Consider the following 13,787-nt stretch of genomic DNA (forward strand, 5'->3'; position numbering starts at 1 on the left):
TAAGGTTTTCATTAGCTATGACTGAAACCTTAAAGGCAGTACAGAACAGTGTGTCAAACTGTTGGTAAATTAAGCCATACTCACAGAACTGAAAGATCCAGCAAATCCTCTGCAGGACAAATTTATCTCCAACTGTGTAAACAACTGGATAGCCAGCTGACTCACAGACAGGACCCAGGAAGTTGGGACTGGAGAGGCCACCTCCATAAAGAGGTCGGTCACTAGTGTAGTTCCCCCATAGATCTGTGCTAGGTCTGTTCCTCATTGGAATCCAATTTGTTGATATCAAGGCTAATGATAAAGGCCACTGGCTTACCAAGTTTGCAAGCTAGGAGTAATCATAAAAACTCCTTTAGATGCTAACATCTTACAGGAAGATCTAACACAGACAAATGACTGGTGCCAAAGCCATGGCTTTAAATTCAGTGCCATGAAATGCATAACAGTATCTTTTGGGAAGTCTGTCACCCTAGCAAAGTACCTCATTGATAAAACAATGATAAACATAGACGCAATAGTCAGCTATTTATGGACTCATGCAGATAGTAATTTAACTTTTGACCATTTGTCTAAGGTGTTAAAAAAATCATTCTATGTTACTCAAGCAACTGGGTCCAGGGAAGTCATTGTGCCACTGCATTCAACCCTCATCAGACCCATCATTGAGTATAATGACCCCTTCATTATATACCTGAGCAGGGACATGCAACAATTAGCACATCCACAGAGATTCCTCTCAAAAATAATACCTGGCATAAACGCAATGTCCTGTGCAGATCACCTCAAAGCCCTATCTCTATACTTTGTTTCCTACAGACTGTTGAGAGGTGATTTATGCTTGGCATACAAAGCATCCTTGAATCCCTCTCTGATGGACATTTTGCATATCCACAAAATGAACAGCGCCAGAAGTACCAGATCTAAGAATGTAAACATTGCTCACAACTTAAATAGGACATGTTGTTGGGACAGGTATGCATCTTAGAGAATTCCAATTATCTGGAATAGGCTTCCCATCCACGTGAAGCACAGCTCTTTCCTAGCCATATTCAAGTGCAACCTGGACCAATGGATGGGAAAATGGAAATTCACAGCTGGTATGACACCTATATTTCTAATGGAAAAACATAGCTGTTAAATCTTACTCTAGCTAACAAACACCACTTAAACTAAAATCTAAGGCACAATATCTTATGGTATACATTTGGGCTGCATGACTAGACGTATAAAGGCTCCAGTGATCATTAGGCTAATATACACCTATGAACCTATAAACCTATAATTAATTATTGAAGAGTCAGAAAAGTGTTTTTGCATGTACTTGTTACCTAGTAAATTAAGTAATGCCAGTGGATGAAACTATTTTTGAAGCTGCATATATTCCTCTGATAGATCTGGGTATGGCACACACAGAACAGTGATACATGTTGCATACTCTAGGAATAAAATCAGAAATTTAAAGCAAATGTATTTATTCTAATATTGCTTACTAAGGAAGTTATGGTAAAAATTTATTACCACTAAATCCATCATTTTTGAACTTGGACCGTCATTCTTGTCTTTGCCTTCAAGCCCTGAGCTTTGAGAGTTTCTTGCTCTATTCATGTAGACAGAATCCTGTGTTGTCATGACTGCTGAAACAGAAAAAACACAAAAACTATGTTAACATAAAATATGTTTAACTATTGAGCTGCTTAGTATTTTTTACTGTATTACATTGTATTACATTCTTTTAAAATGATATTTTATGATTGCTTTTCAGTATCAATACCTGTCAATGTACAGTACTAGTAATATATTTCAGTGTCCAATTATGAAACATCTTATTAATAACGTACTATGATTAATATGCATTGTAAACTTAATTACTTATGTGCAAACACACCTACATACACAGGCACACATGGTTTACTATTGTTTGTGCGAACGACATTCTATCAGCTGCAATGTGCCGAATAACAGAATGTCAAACACACAAGCAGTTTTGCACCAGATAGTCGACTCCATTTATGTGAATGCACAACTGCATTTGCATAAGTGGAAATTGACTATCTTCACAGAGATTGCGGTACAGTGGAGAGTGGAAATTCATCCACATCCCCACTGTAGTGCGATCTCGGAGTTGGAATATATAAGTAGAGGGTGTGTGGGGGGCACAGCCCCACACATGGAGGACGCAGGGGAAAACGTGATAGCTGTATAGGAGTTTGATTTACATCAACTCCTATATGGCTATCACTTGGTGGTTTCGACAACAATGTCGAGTCAAATGCGTTGAGCATTTGGTTCGACATTGTGATTCGCTTATTTGAACGGAAAATGCTTTTCCATTCAAATAAACAATAGTAAGCCAGCACACATGCACACACACACACACAAACACACACACACACACACACACACACACACACACACACACACACACACACACACACACAAACACACACACACATGCATACATGTATATAAATGCATACGCATGAACACACGTGGACACCTGCATGCACAGAAAGACACAAACATGTGCAAGCATACAAACACACACATGCACACAGACACATGCACTTACTTGCATTCACATTTTTTTATAGAATGTCTTTCTTACCTCAAAGAAGTTAATTGTTTGAGAAGAAAGGAGTTCTGGATATGCATTGCCTGGACTCGCAATATTACACAAGACTCTCTGAAATTTACTTTAAAGCAGTACTTTAATTTAAAACAAAACCAGTGTGTGAAAGGTAAAGACTGGAAGTGCTTGTAATTGGTTAAGCCACATAGTGATGTGAGTAGAACATGGAAATCAGAATTATCCCAAGGACATGTACTTTTCTCAGCCTTCATCCTTCCAAACTACTGTTTGCTTAACATTCTGATGGTTATTTTAATATCTTGTTATCCCTGCATATCATTACTAGAATATCCTTGTGTTCTGACTAAGAGTGCTTCTCAAACAATCTGAAAATATAGAGCTGATAAGTATATTTTTGGTACTTTGTTCATTGTTCTGCATTGTCTTATTTTTGCTTGACTGAATTATTTACATATTTGTTGGCATTGTATTCTGATCTGTGCTGAAACCTTTTTTTCCCACCCTATTGCTGTACTGTTCTTAAAGTTGGTAAAACTGGTCTAACAGCTTTTGTGTTATCTGATTGTCTCAAGGCTTGCTGATATAAAAATATTCCCTTTTTGTAAATCCCAGCATATCATTGCTAGAATCTCCATGTGTTCTGATTGAGAGTGTTTCTCAAACAATCTGGAAATATAGAGCTGATAAGTATATTTTTTGGCACTTTGTTCATTCAGAGTTCTGCACTGTTTTATTTTTGCTTGACTGAATTTTATACAGAGACGGATAACTGGTGCCAGAGCCATGGCCTAAAGCTAAATGCCAAAAAGTGCATAATCATCCCCTTTGGGAAAAACAAAGTGCCCACAAATTACCACATAGGTGGTAATCCATTAAGTACAGAAGAAGTAATTAGGGAGTTGGGGACCCAAGTAGATAGCAATCTCTCCTTTGACAATCACGTTGCCAAAGTGGTTAGAAAGACCTTCTATATAGCCCACCTTATCACAAAAGGGTTTACATCTAGATCAAGAGAGGTCATTGTGCCACTCTACTCATCACTCATCAGGCCCATAATTGAATACAATGCCCCATTTGGGATGTACCTTACCCGACACCTGCAGCAACTGGAAAGACCCCAAAAGTACCTCACCAAGAGGATCAATGGACTCAAACAGATGCCCTATGCAGTTAGGCTAAAGAAACTCCAGCTCTACTCATAGGTTCATAGGTTCATAGGTTCATACTAGGCTATCTGCCCTAGGGCATTTATAAGCCTAGCCAGAACGTGTTTGGCTTTCGCCACCCATTTTAAATTTATTTTGCTATGCCCTTTTTCGAGGTTAGTATACTGTGCCTCTGTCTAACAGTGACACAGAAGTGATACCCGGGGTAAACCTATGATCTCCCATCCACTCATCAAGATTCCTCTTGAAGAGAGTAAATAAGGGACTCTGCCTAACCTGGATTGGCATTTTATTCCAGAGTGAAGGGAGCCTCTGGGTTATGAATCTGTCCCGCCAGCATGTCCTATTTATTTCTGTGCTGAGATTCAAGTCTCTCGAGCGCGTAGCTCGATGGGATTTGGATTTTCTGAGGTGCAGCATGTCCATTAATTCTGGGTTGGACATGGCTTTATACGTCAGGCACAGATCGCCTCTGAACAGGCGGTATGCCACTGAGTAGAGCTGGAGTTTCTTTAACCGGGCAGCATATGGCATCTGTTTGAGCCCTTTGATCCTCTTGGTGAGGTACTTTTGGGGTCTTTCCAGTTGCTGTAGGTGTCTGGTAAGGTACATCCCAAAAGGGGCATTGTACTCAATTATGGGCCTGATGAGGGATGAGTAAAGAGGCACGATGATCTCACCTGATCTAGATGTGAATCCCTTCATGATTAGGTGGGCTATATAAAATGTTTTTCTAACCACACGTGGTTGTCAAATGAGAGATTGCTATCAACTTGGGTCCCCAGGTCCCTAATTGCTTCTTCTGTACTTAATGGATTACCACCTATGTGGTAATTTGTGGGCACTTTGTTTTTGCCAAAGGGGATGACTACACACTTTTTGGCATTTAGCTTGAGGCCATGACTCTGGCACCAGTTGTCTGTTTCTATGAGGCCCTTTTGGAGGATGCTTATGTCAGCTGGAGAGTCGATTATGGCACCCAGTTTGCAGTCATCTGCGAACTTGGTCAGCCACAGTCCTTCCTTGTTGGCCTGTACCTCCGAGAAATATATACCGAACAAGAGAGGTCCCAGGACTGAGCCTTGTGGGACACCACTTGTAACTGGTTTGGAGTCTGACATGGCTCCAGCAATTCTAACCATGTGGGTTCTGTCCTTGAGCCAATTTGCAATCCATCTAGTGACATAGGGGTTTATATTTAAGCTGGTGAGCTTATCTATAATGCCAAGTGGGTATTGTATCGAAGGCTTTTGCGAGGTCCAGGTAGGCTGTGTGGACCACCTTCCCCTCATCAATGGCCTTGGTGACAGTTTCAAAGAAATCAACCAGGTTTAAGAGGCAGGATCTGCCCTTAACAAAGCCGAACTGGGTAGGATACAGTGTTTGTAGGTCCCCAATATCATTATTTATGAGGTCCATGATGATCCTTTCCATAGCTTTGCAGACCAAACTAGTCAGGCTTATGGGGCGATAGTTTCCAGAATCCGTCGAGGCACCACCTTTATGGAGAGGGACCACTGTTGATGTACGCCACTCTTTGGGCACATATCCTGTAGTAAGGCTGAGATTGAACAGTAGTTTTATGTTTGGGTTTAGCTCTTCTTGGAGTTCATGTAGGACGCAGCCCGGGACACCGTCTGGTCCCATTGATGCTGTGTTTTTTGCTTTGGAGGCGGCTCCTACCTGAGCATCTGAGATGTCAGGGGGGCAGCACTCTGCTGGGATAGATATTTGCCCTTTTGGTGGGGATGGGGGGGAGAAGTTTGCGCTGAACCTGTCAGCTAGGATGTTGGCAATGTCTGTGGGTTCGGTGTATTTTTTGTCATTTTGGACTAATTCTGAGCATATCTGGGAATTACCACCCAGGTTCCTAACATAACTAAAGAAAGCCTTGTGATTATCCTTAGTGTCCTGTGCAATTTGTCTCTCGAAGTTGGCCTTAGACAATTTTATGTGTGCCCGTAGTTTTTGCTAATACTGATCAGTGATGCCTTCCCTTTTTGGGATTTTGCTCTATCATTTAGTAGCTTCCTCCTTCTATTGTATAGTTTGTTTATGGCTGGGTCCACCAGACAGGCGTCTGCCTTTGGAGGATTGGGTCTTGGTTTTATTTGGGATCGCATGTTCCATGCATTCCTGAAGGTGTTCATAGAATGTGTTTATAAAGGATTCTGCGGTCTGGGCCGTATTTTCCACAGGCCCGGGGGCTTTGAAGGATTCCACCTCAGTTTTGAGGAGTGTGAAATTTGCTTTAGAAGTTTTTCACTGTGGTTTTCTGGGCAGGGGTGGGAACGGGATGTGAATATCCAGTGAGATTAGTTTATGGTCTGATCTTACCAGTGAGGGATACACTTCTGGTCTGGAGCATAGAGTCCCCATGTTGGTGATGATCAGGTCCAGTATGTTTTCCCCTCTTGTGGGAGTGGTAACAAGTTGTTCCATAGCATTTGAGTTGATAAATTCTAGGAACTTTTGGGCTAGGGTGTTGGAGCTAGAGTAATGCTCCCAGTCTATGTTTGGGTAGTTGAAGTCGCCCAATATAATGGTGTTTGGAGAGACCTTCATATTTTCCAGTGTTCTCAGGAAGGCCGAGTGGGGTTCCTGGGTTTGGGAGGGTGGTCTGTAGCAGGCTATAAACTGGAAGGCAGTTTTACCCACTGTTAGTTGCACATGAATAGTCTCTGATGCTTCGTGCTTTGCCACCAACCTGGAGGTGTGGGTATCTTTGATGAATATCGATACTCCCCCTCCTTTTGTGGTTCGGTCCAGGTTTTGGGGCTGAAAAGTATGGTATGAGGTATAACCTGGTAGTGCTGTGGTGCTCTCGGGAGCCCTGAACCAGGTTTCTGTTACTGCACAGATATCGATGTTCTCCATGCTAAGGAGAGCTCGTCTGCGTGCATCTTGAGGTTTAGACTTCTGGCGTTGAGTAGCATTACTCTTAGTTTCTTATCCCTTGTGATACCTATGGAGGTGGGTTTGTCTTTGAGCCTTGCCTAAAAAGGCACTATGGGGTAACAAGAGCCTTTGCCAATATCCAAAGCCCTGGGGTGACAGGTGCAAGCCGTCCTAGCGAAGCATCGTGGCTTGTCGAGCATATCATCCCAAGCTGACAGACATTGATCCCCTTTGAATGACACCAGTACTTAAGCCAATTGTTGAAATTGATCATCTTGTCTTCATACTGTGGCATCATTCTTGGTGAGGGTAAGATGCTACTCAAGGTCAGGGTCATACCAGCCTGGGCTACATGCTCAGAGAGCTCCTTTATGTCTCTTTCATGTAGTCCAGGGAGGTGCGTCTCAGGTCATTCACACCAGCATGGACAATGACTGAGTCATATTTGTACTTGCCTTGTGACCTGAGTGCTTGTGTTATGTGGCAGATCCTGCGCCCGACAGGCTGCTCACCGTGACCCTCTCCTTGTTCAGCCTGGTGGCGGGCGTCAGTGTGCCTGACGATAGAGTCACCCATTACAAGCGTATCAGGTGTGTTGTTTAGTCTTAAGGGCTGTGACTGTTCGGCACACTGGCTTTGTGAGATATGTGTTGCACGTGTTTTGTTTTGGGGTAGCGGCTGCTTTGGTGTCTGCTTTGGAGGTCTCTGCTGCTTCGTCAGATCTTTATTTAGAGCCTCCGAGTATGTTTTTGTGTGATTATGTGTTTGGTTTGCTGTTGTGGTAGGTCTATGTGAGACTGGAATTGTAGTGAGTGTGGTTTCCTTCTCCTCCTGACTGTTTATGTCAGTACTGAGTTGAGAGAGCTTAGCCTCCAGTTTGGCTATATGGTTGCATCTCTCACATGTGTTGGAATTTGTTGGGAGGAGGAGAGGGTTGTCTGTGTACATGAGGCAGTTGTAACATTGCCTCAAGATTCCCAGATTCACCAGCTGGACCGGAGAGGAGATTGACAACTCACCTTTGGACATGCTAGAATAATATTGGGAATTCCTTAATAATTGAAAACCAGGGCCAGTGGGGAGTGAGGGTGTAGTGCTTTTAATTTTTAGTGCTGACTTATATAATTGCTTTAGTGAGCAAGTGCCAGGTAACTTAAGTGCAATGTGTTACAGGTAACTTAAATGCAAAAACGACAAACAGTAACTTTCTTTCAAGTGAAACAAGGAGATAAGTACAGTAAGCAATGCAGATATCACTAGTGATCCACAGAAGCGCTGAGAAGCCGCGTATTAGATGGAATTAGCGTTCCAGGGAAATAACAAGCGAACAAATAACAAGCATATAAACAAAGCTAGATTCAGCAGGCCTGGATCTAGTCTATGCTACAGCAAACAAGGTGTACCAATTTCAGTAAGACACAGTTCAAATATTCAGGCACTATAAACCTTTAACCAGAAATTCCCAGCTCAGAAGGGCAGAGTCCAGCCTCTTCTCCCACATGAGTGCAGACCAAAACCTTCTTAATGTAAAATAACTGGCCTGAAGCCCAAGTGCTTAAACCAGAACTAATACACTTTAAGAATAACAGACACTGGGCTCTCAATCAGCAGTTCCCAACTTAGAAGGATGAAAGCTACCTGACCTGCCACCACAGTGCATGCCACAAACTTTCCTAATGTATAACAACTGGTCTGAAGCCCAAGTGCTTAATCCAAAAGACTTAGAATGATAGCTACACTTTAATCAAGTTACTACCAAGCAGTAATAAATACAATTGAATACTTTAGCGAATGCCTGGATTAGTGCTCAAGTTACACAAACAAAGCTAGATCCAGCAGGCCCAAATCCAGTCTATGCCACAGCAAACAAGGCGCACCAACTTCAGTAAGAAGCAGTTCAGATATGCATGTACTATAAGCCTTTAACCAGAAATTCCCAGCTCAGAAGGGCAGAGTCCAGCCTCTCCTCCCACAAGAGTGCAGACCACAAACCCTCTTAATGTAAAATAACTGGCCTGAAAGCCCAAGTGCTTAAACCAGAAATAATACACTTTTAGAATACCAGACACTGAGCCCTCAAATCAGCAGTTCCCAACCTAGAAGGATGTAAGCTACCTGTTCTGCCACTACAGTGCAGACCACAAACCCTCCCAGTGCAAAACAAGTGGTCCAAAGCCCAAGTGTTTAAACCAAAAGGCTTATAATGAGTTTCACCAAGCAGTAATAAATACAAGTGAGTACTTTTAAGATGATGCAAAAGTAAAAAAGTAGGTAGAAACACAAGTACAGTAAAAGCAGATGAAAATTTTTTTTTTTTTTTTTTTCTGAATAAGTGCTGAGATCAAAGAAACAGATTTGAGTGCTGAAACTAGAAAACTTTCTAGTTATAAGAAAAAAAAACTTAGCTAGAAGGCTTCCCTCCAACACAGAAGGGCTTGGGGGCTCAGAAGCCTACAAATAGTCTATACCACTTAACAGGAAGGGCAGGAAACAAGCTTAATTTTTTTTTTTTTCTGTTTCCCAGATGCTCTCTTTGTACACAGTAGGAGTGCCTGAAATCAGAATATGATCTCACTGCACTCAGTTGAGTGAGCAAATGAGATGGGCCTAGAAGGAGTATCCAAACACAAATTTACAAGAGGGGAGGGCAGTTGCAAGGCCACTAAGATTAACACCAAAACAAAAACAGGGAGAGTGGGTGGGAATAACTGAAGAGCAGAGTCAAAACTTCCAGTTCAGTTACTATTCCTTCCACACAGTTAAAATCAATTTAAATACTGTATTTTTTTGAAAAAAAAAGAGCAGATAAAGGTACTTAAATTATCTTATATGTCCAGTTGAATACAGCAAGTCCTTAGCCGGCCAAAGCTGAGGTTTTTAAGCAGAAAATATTTCACACTGTACCACTTAAATAGGCAAGGACAGGAAATCAAAGAATGTGACTACCCCCACACCTGTAATTACTAGCAAATAACAAAGTTCAGCAAACACTGACTAACTTCCAGTTCAGTTACTATTCCTTCCACACAGTTAAAATCAATTTAAATACTGTATTTTTGGGGAAAAAAAAGAGCAGATAAAGGTACTTAAATTCTCTTATACGTCCAGTTGAATACAGCAAGTCCTTAGCCGGCCAAAGCTGAGGTTGCTTACCGCCTACTCAGAGGCGATCTGTGCCTGACGTATAAAGCCATATCCAACCCAGAATTAATGGACATGCTCCACCACAGGAAATCCAAATCCCTTAGAGCTACACGCTCCAGGGACTTAAACCTCAGCACAGAAATAAATAGGACATGCTGGAGGGACAGATTCATATCCCAGAGGCTCCCCTCACTCTGGAACAAAATTCCAATCCATGTTAGGCAGAGTCCCTCAATGACCCTCTTCAAGAGAAATCTTGATGAGTGGATAGGAGATCGTAGGTTTACCCCTGGGATCTCTTCTGTGTCCCTACTAGACAGAGGCACAGTAAACTAACCTCAAAAGGGCTATCTTCTGTGTCCTACTATACAGAGGCACAGTCAACTAATCTAAAAGGGTGGCAAAAGTCAAACACACTCTGGCTAGGCTTATAAATGCCCTAGGGCAGATAGCCTAGTATCAACCTATGAACCTATGAACATATATATATACATATATATATATATATATATATATATATATATATATATATACATATATATTTGCTGGCATTTTATTCTGATCTGAGCTGAAACCTTTTTTCTCCCGCCCTCCTACCCTACTGCTGTTGTGTTTTTAAAGTTGGTGGCTCTTGCAGTTGCCCACCCCTTCTATAAATTTGATCTGGGACACTCCTCCCAGTCCCATCTCTTTCGCTCATTCTACCTAATACAGAGATCATTTGGGAAGGCCAAACCCCTTAATCCCCTTAACCTTGAATTATCTTCTGTTCCTGCTCTCTCCCTTTTTACTTAAAAAAAATATTCAGCTGCTTATATTTTTCTAATTTGTGTTTCTTCCTACTACTCTGTTATTTCATCTTGCTTTGTTTCTTCCTGATACTTGCTGCACGTTCTATAAAGTGTTCTACTGCATCTTTTCTGTTGCATGTATTACTGCTTATTTATAGCCTGTCTAAATTGTTAAGTGTTATTCTAAACTCTTAGTTTTGATTTAAGCACTTGGGCTTTAGGCCCAGCACTTAGCTCTCCCTGGCCCTTTTCCCTCAAATTCTGACAAATATGGATGGAAATATTCCTACCGTTTCTCCTGATAGTCTGGTTGATATGGGCATACTGAGACAGTATAGCAACTGCCTTATGTATACGGACAGCCATCTACTGCTACCACCTAGGAACACAATTTGTGAGAGATGCAATTACATTAGGAACCTAGAGTTCAAGCTCTATCCCCCTTAAGCCAGTATATCTGGCACTGAAAAGGTTGTCAACACAATCACAACACTTCAAACACCACCCACACCTATGCAACACATACCTACATTTGCGGAGGTCCTCCACATAAACATACCCAAACAAAGGAGACCTCCAAGGCAAAAACACACGCAATCTCTACAGCCCTCCACACCACATACCATGCATTGTCCACACACCTGTGCCTCACAACCACTAAGGCTTCACCATAAACCTAACATATTAGTCATAGGAGACTCCATTGTGAGACACACAGATCTGCCTCTTACCAGGTTGGATAAGGAGAAAGTCACGGTAAGTTGCTTGTCAGATGCTAGAATCCACCATATCACTCATGCCCTCAAGTCTCTCAACAACAGGTACTGTTATGACTCTGTCATAGTCCATGTTGGTGTGAATGACTTGAGACGTACCTGTCTGGACTATATAAAAAGAGACATGATTGAGCTCACCGATTATGTGTCCCAGGCAGGTATGTTCCTAGCTTTAAGCAGCATTCTGCCATCACCCAGAATGATGCCTCAATACAACAGAAAATGATTGACTTTAACAACTGGCTTAGTTTCTGGTGTCATTCCAGGGGGATCCAGTACCTGACAACCTGCGAAGATATGATCGACAGACCACAATGCTTCGCCAGAGATGGCCTGCATCTGTCTCACCTGGGTTTCATTCTTCTAGCAAAGGCTCTTGCCTCCTCTATAGTACCGTTTTTTTAGGAAAAGTGATGAGGTTAAAACTACCAGCATAAAAAGTTTAACAAAACACAAATTAAGGGTCATGCTGCTAAACGCTAGTAGTCTAAACATAAAATTCACTCATTGCAAGCATTCCTCACCCTGAAAAATGCTGACATCTGTGCAGTCACAGAAACCTGGTTCAAATCTGTGGAGAGCACCCAAGCCTTACCTGGTTACTCATCCCATCATACATTCAGACCCCAAACTGTGGGCAGTAAAGCCAAAGGAAGTGGAGTTTCAATATACATTAAAGACATCTGCACCTCCAGGCTGATCAAACAGTATGATGCACAGGAGACACTCCAGGTGCAGTTAACCATTGACAAGACCCCTATTCAAATCATAGCTAGCTAGCTACTGGCCTGCAAATCTGACTCAAGATGCCCAATCTGCTTATTTGGACCTATTTGAATCTTTCAAGATTCAACCCTTTACCCTGATCCTGGGTGACTTTAACTTCCCAAACAGATTGAAAGAACTACTCATGGCAGAACACAAATGCCCAGAGATTCCTTGATTTTTGTCAGTGCAAATGCCTTGGAACAGCTAGTTGATACCCCCCACAAGGGGTGATAATATCTTGGACTTCCATTAAATAAGTCAATCAAGCAGGCGATGTCATGCAGTTCCACTCAAATAATGGCCAAGCTACATAACACAACAGGAATTACAGCATTAAAAAAGCAACCAATAGCCAATAAAACTCACAATGTTAAACCCTTCTTGCAAATAATGGCTCAGATAACTGAAAATTCCCCTTCTTTACCAAAAGAAAAAATTGCTAACCAGTTGTAAACTTTAAAAAGTACAGACATACCACTACAAAATAATGTGCTTTCTTGGTGTTGGAGAAATGAAATCTGTAGTTTCCAGTGAATAAGTCTTTCAAGCAGGCGGTGTCACACAATGTACTCAAAGAAGGGCAAAGCTATGCAGAAACTATAACAATGCAAATACAGACACTGCCAAACAGAAAAACAAATACAAAAAATAGTGATTCTGAGACATATTAGCTGCAATGAGGAAAGATCTCATTAGTGGATGATTTGCATGCCTCTGAATTGGTTGATAATTATTGAAAGAAGCACTTTGCTTACATCTGACAACCAAAGCATCACATCAGCAAATGTACCCATCTTTCACTCCCACAGACACACATACACAACCCCCCCCCCACACATACACACACATATACACATACATAGCCGCAAACAAATGCCTGTCATCTGGCCTTAATTTAACAGAATGTTTATGATTTGCCCTACTTTCACTGTATCCCTATTATAAATGAATGCAGTTACTCAATAATGTCATACATTAGAGTTTCCTAGTTATAATAATTCACTTGCAAATTTATTTTATTTATTTATTTTATTTTATTTTACATTTGTTGACCGGGCTAGTCTAACTGGATACATGTCCATTTTCAGGTTGCCAATGTCCCTGTTAATGAGGTCCATGAAAATCCATTCCATGGCATTTCAGATCAAGTTAGTTAGACTGATGGATCTATAATTTCTCAAATCGGTAGATGCTCCACCTTTGTGTAAAGGGATGACAGTGGCTGTCCTCTACTTGGCAGGGACAAAGCAGTACTCAGGCTTTGATTGAATTGGGTGTCTAATGGTGCTGCAAGTTCATGCCTGAGTTCATGTAGGATGCAGCCCGGGATGTTATCGGGTCCCATGGAGGCTGTATTTTTTGCTTTTGAGAGGGTAGTGATGACCTATTCTCTAGAGATAAGGGGAGGGGTTCAGGTACTGGGGATGTCCTGATTTACTGATGGGAGGACAGAGGGGTGAAGTTTTTGCTGAATCTGTCAGCCAGTAGGTTGGCTATATTTACAGCATTTGTGTATGTGGTGTCCTTGACCACCAGTTCTGAACAGATCTTGGTGCTTCCTTTGAGATTGCAGACATATGTGAAAAAGGCCTTATGATTGTCTCTAGATGTGACCAATTTGGATTTGAAGTTGTCTTTAGAGGATTTCACTAGT

The 13,787-nt window shown here is 41.7% G+C and overlaps 1 protein-coding gene across 2 annotated transcripts in view; it reads right to left on the minus strand.

The window, feature by feature from the left end:
• The window catches only part of LOC122798556, an 892,023-nt gene that overhangs the window by 836,726 nt on the left and 41,510 nt on the right, over positions 1–13,787 (minus strand). Inside the window, exon 2 of one of the 2 annotated variants that reach the window (XM_044067611.1) lies at positions 1,519–1,631. In XM_044067611.1, coding sequence (XP_043923546.1) covers positions 1,519–1,629 — 111 coding nt within the window. In that variant the 5' untranslated portion in view covers positions 1,630–1,631. Of the gene's footprint in view, positions 1–1,518; positions 1,635–13,787 lie in introns of both variants that reach the window. The other variant, XM_044067610.1, reaches the window with a different exon arrangement.

The sequence above is a fragment of the Protopterus annectens genome, chromosome 3.part1 (assembly GCF_019279795.1).
Source record: "Protopterus annectens isolate FY-2018-M chromosome 3.part1, PAN1.0, whole genome shotgun sequence".
NCBI lineage: Eukaryota > Metazoa > Chordata > Ceratodontiformes > Protopteridae > Protopterus > Protopterus annectens.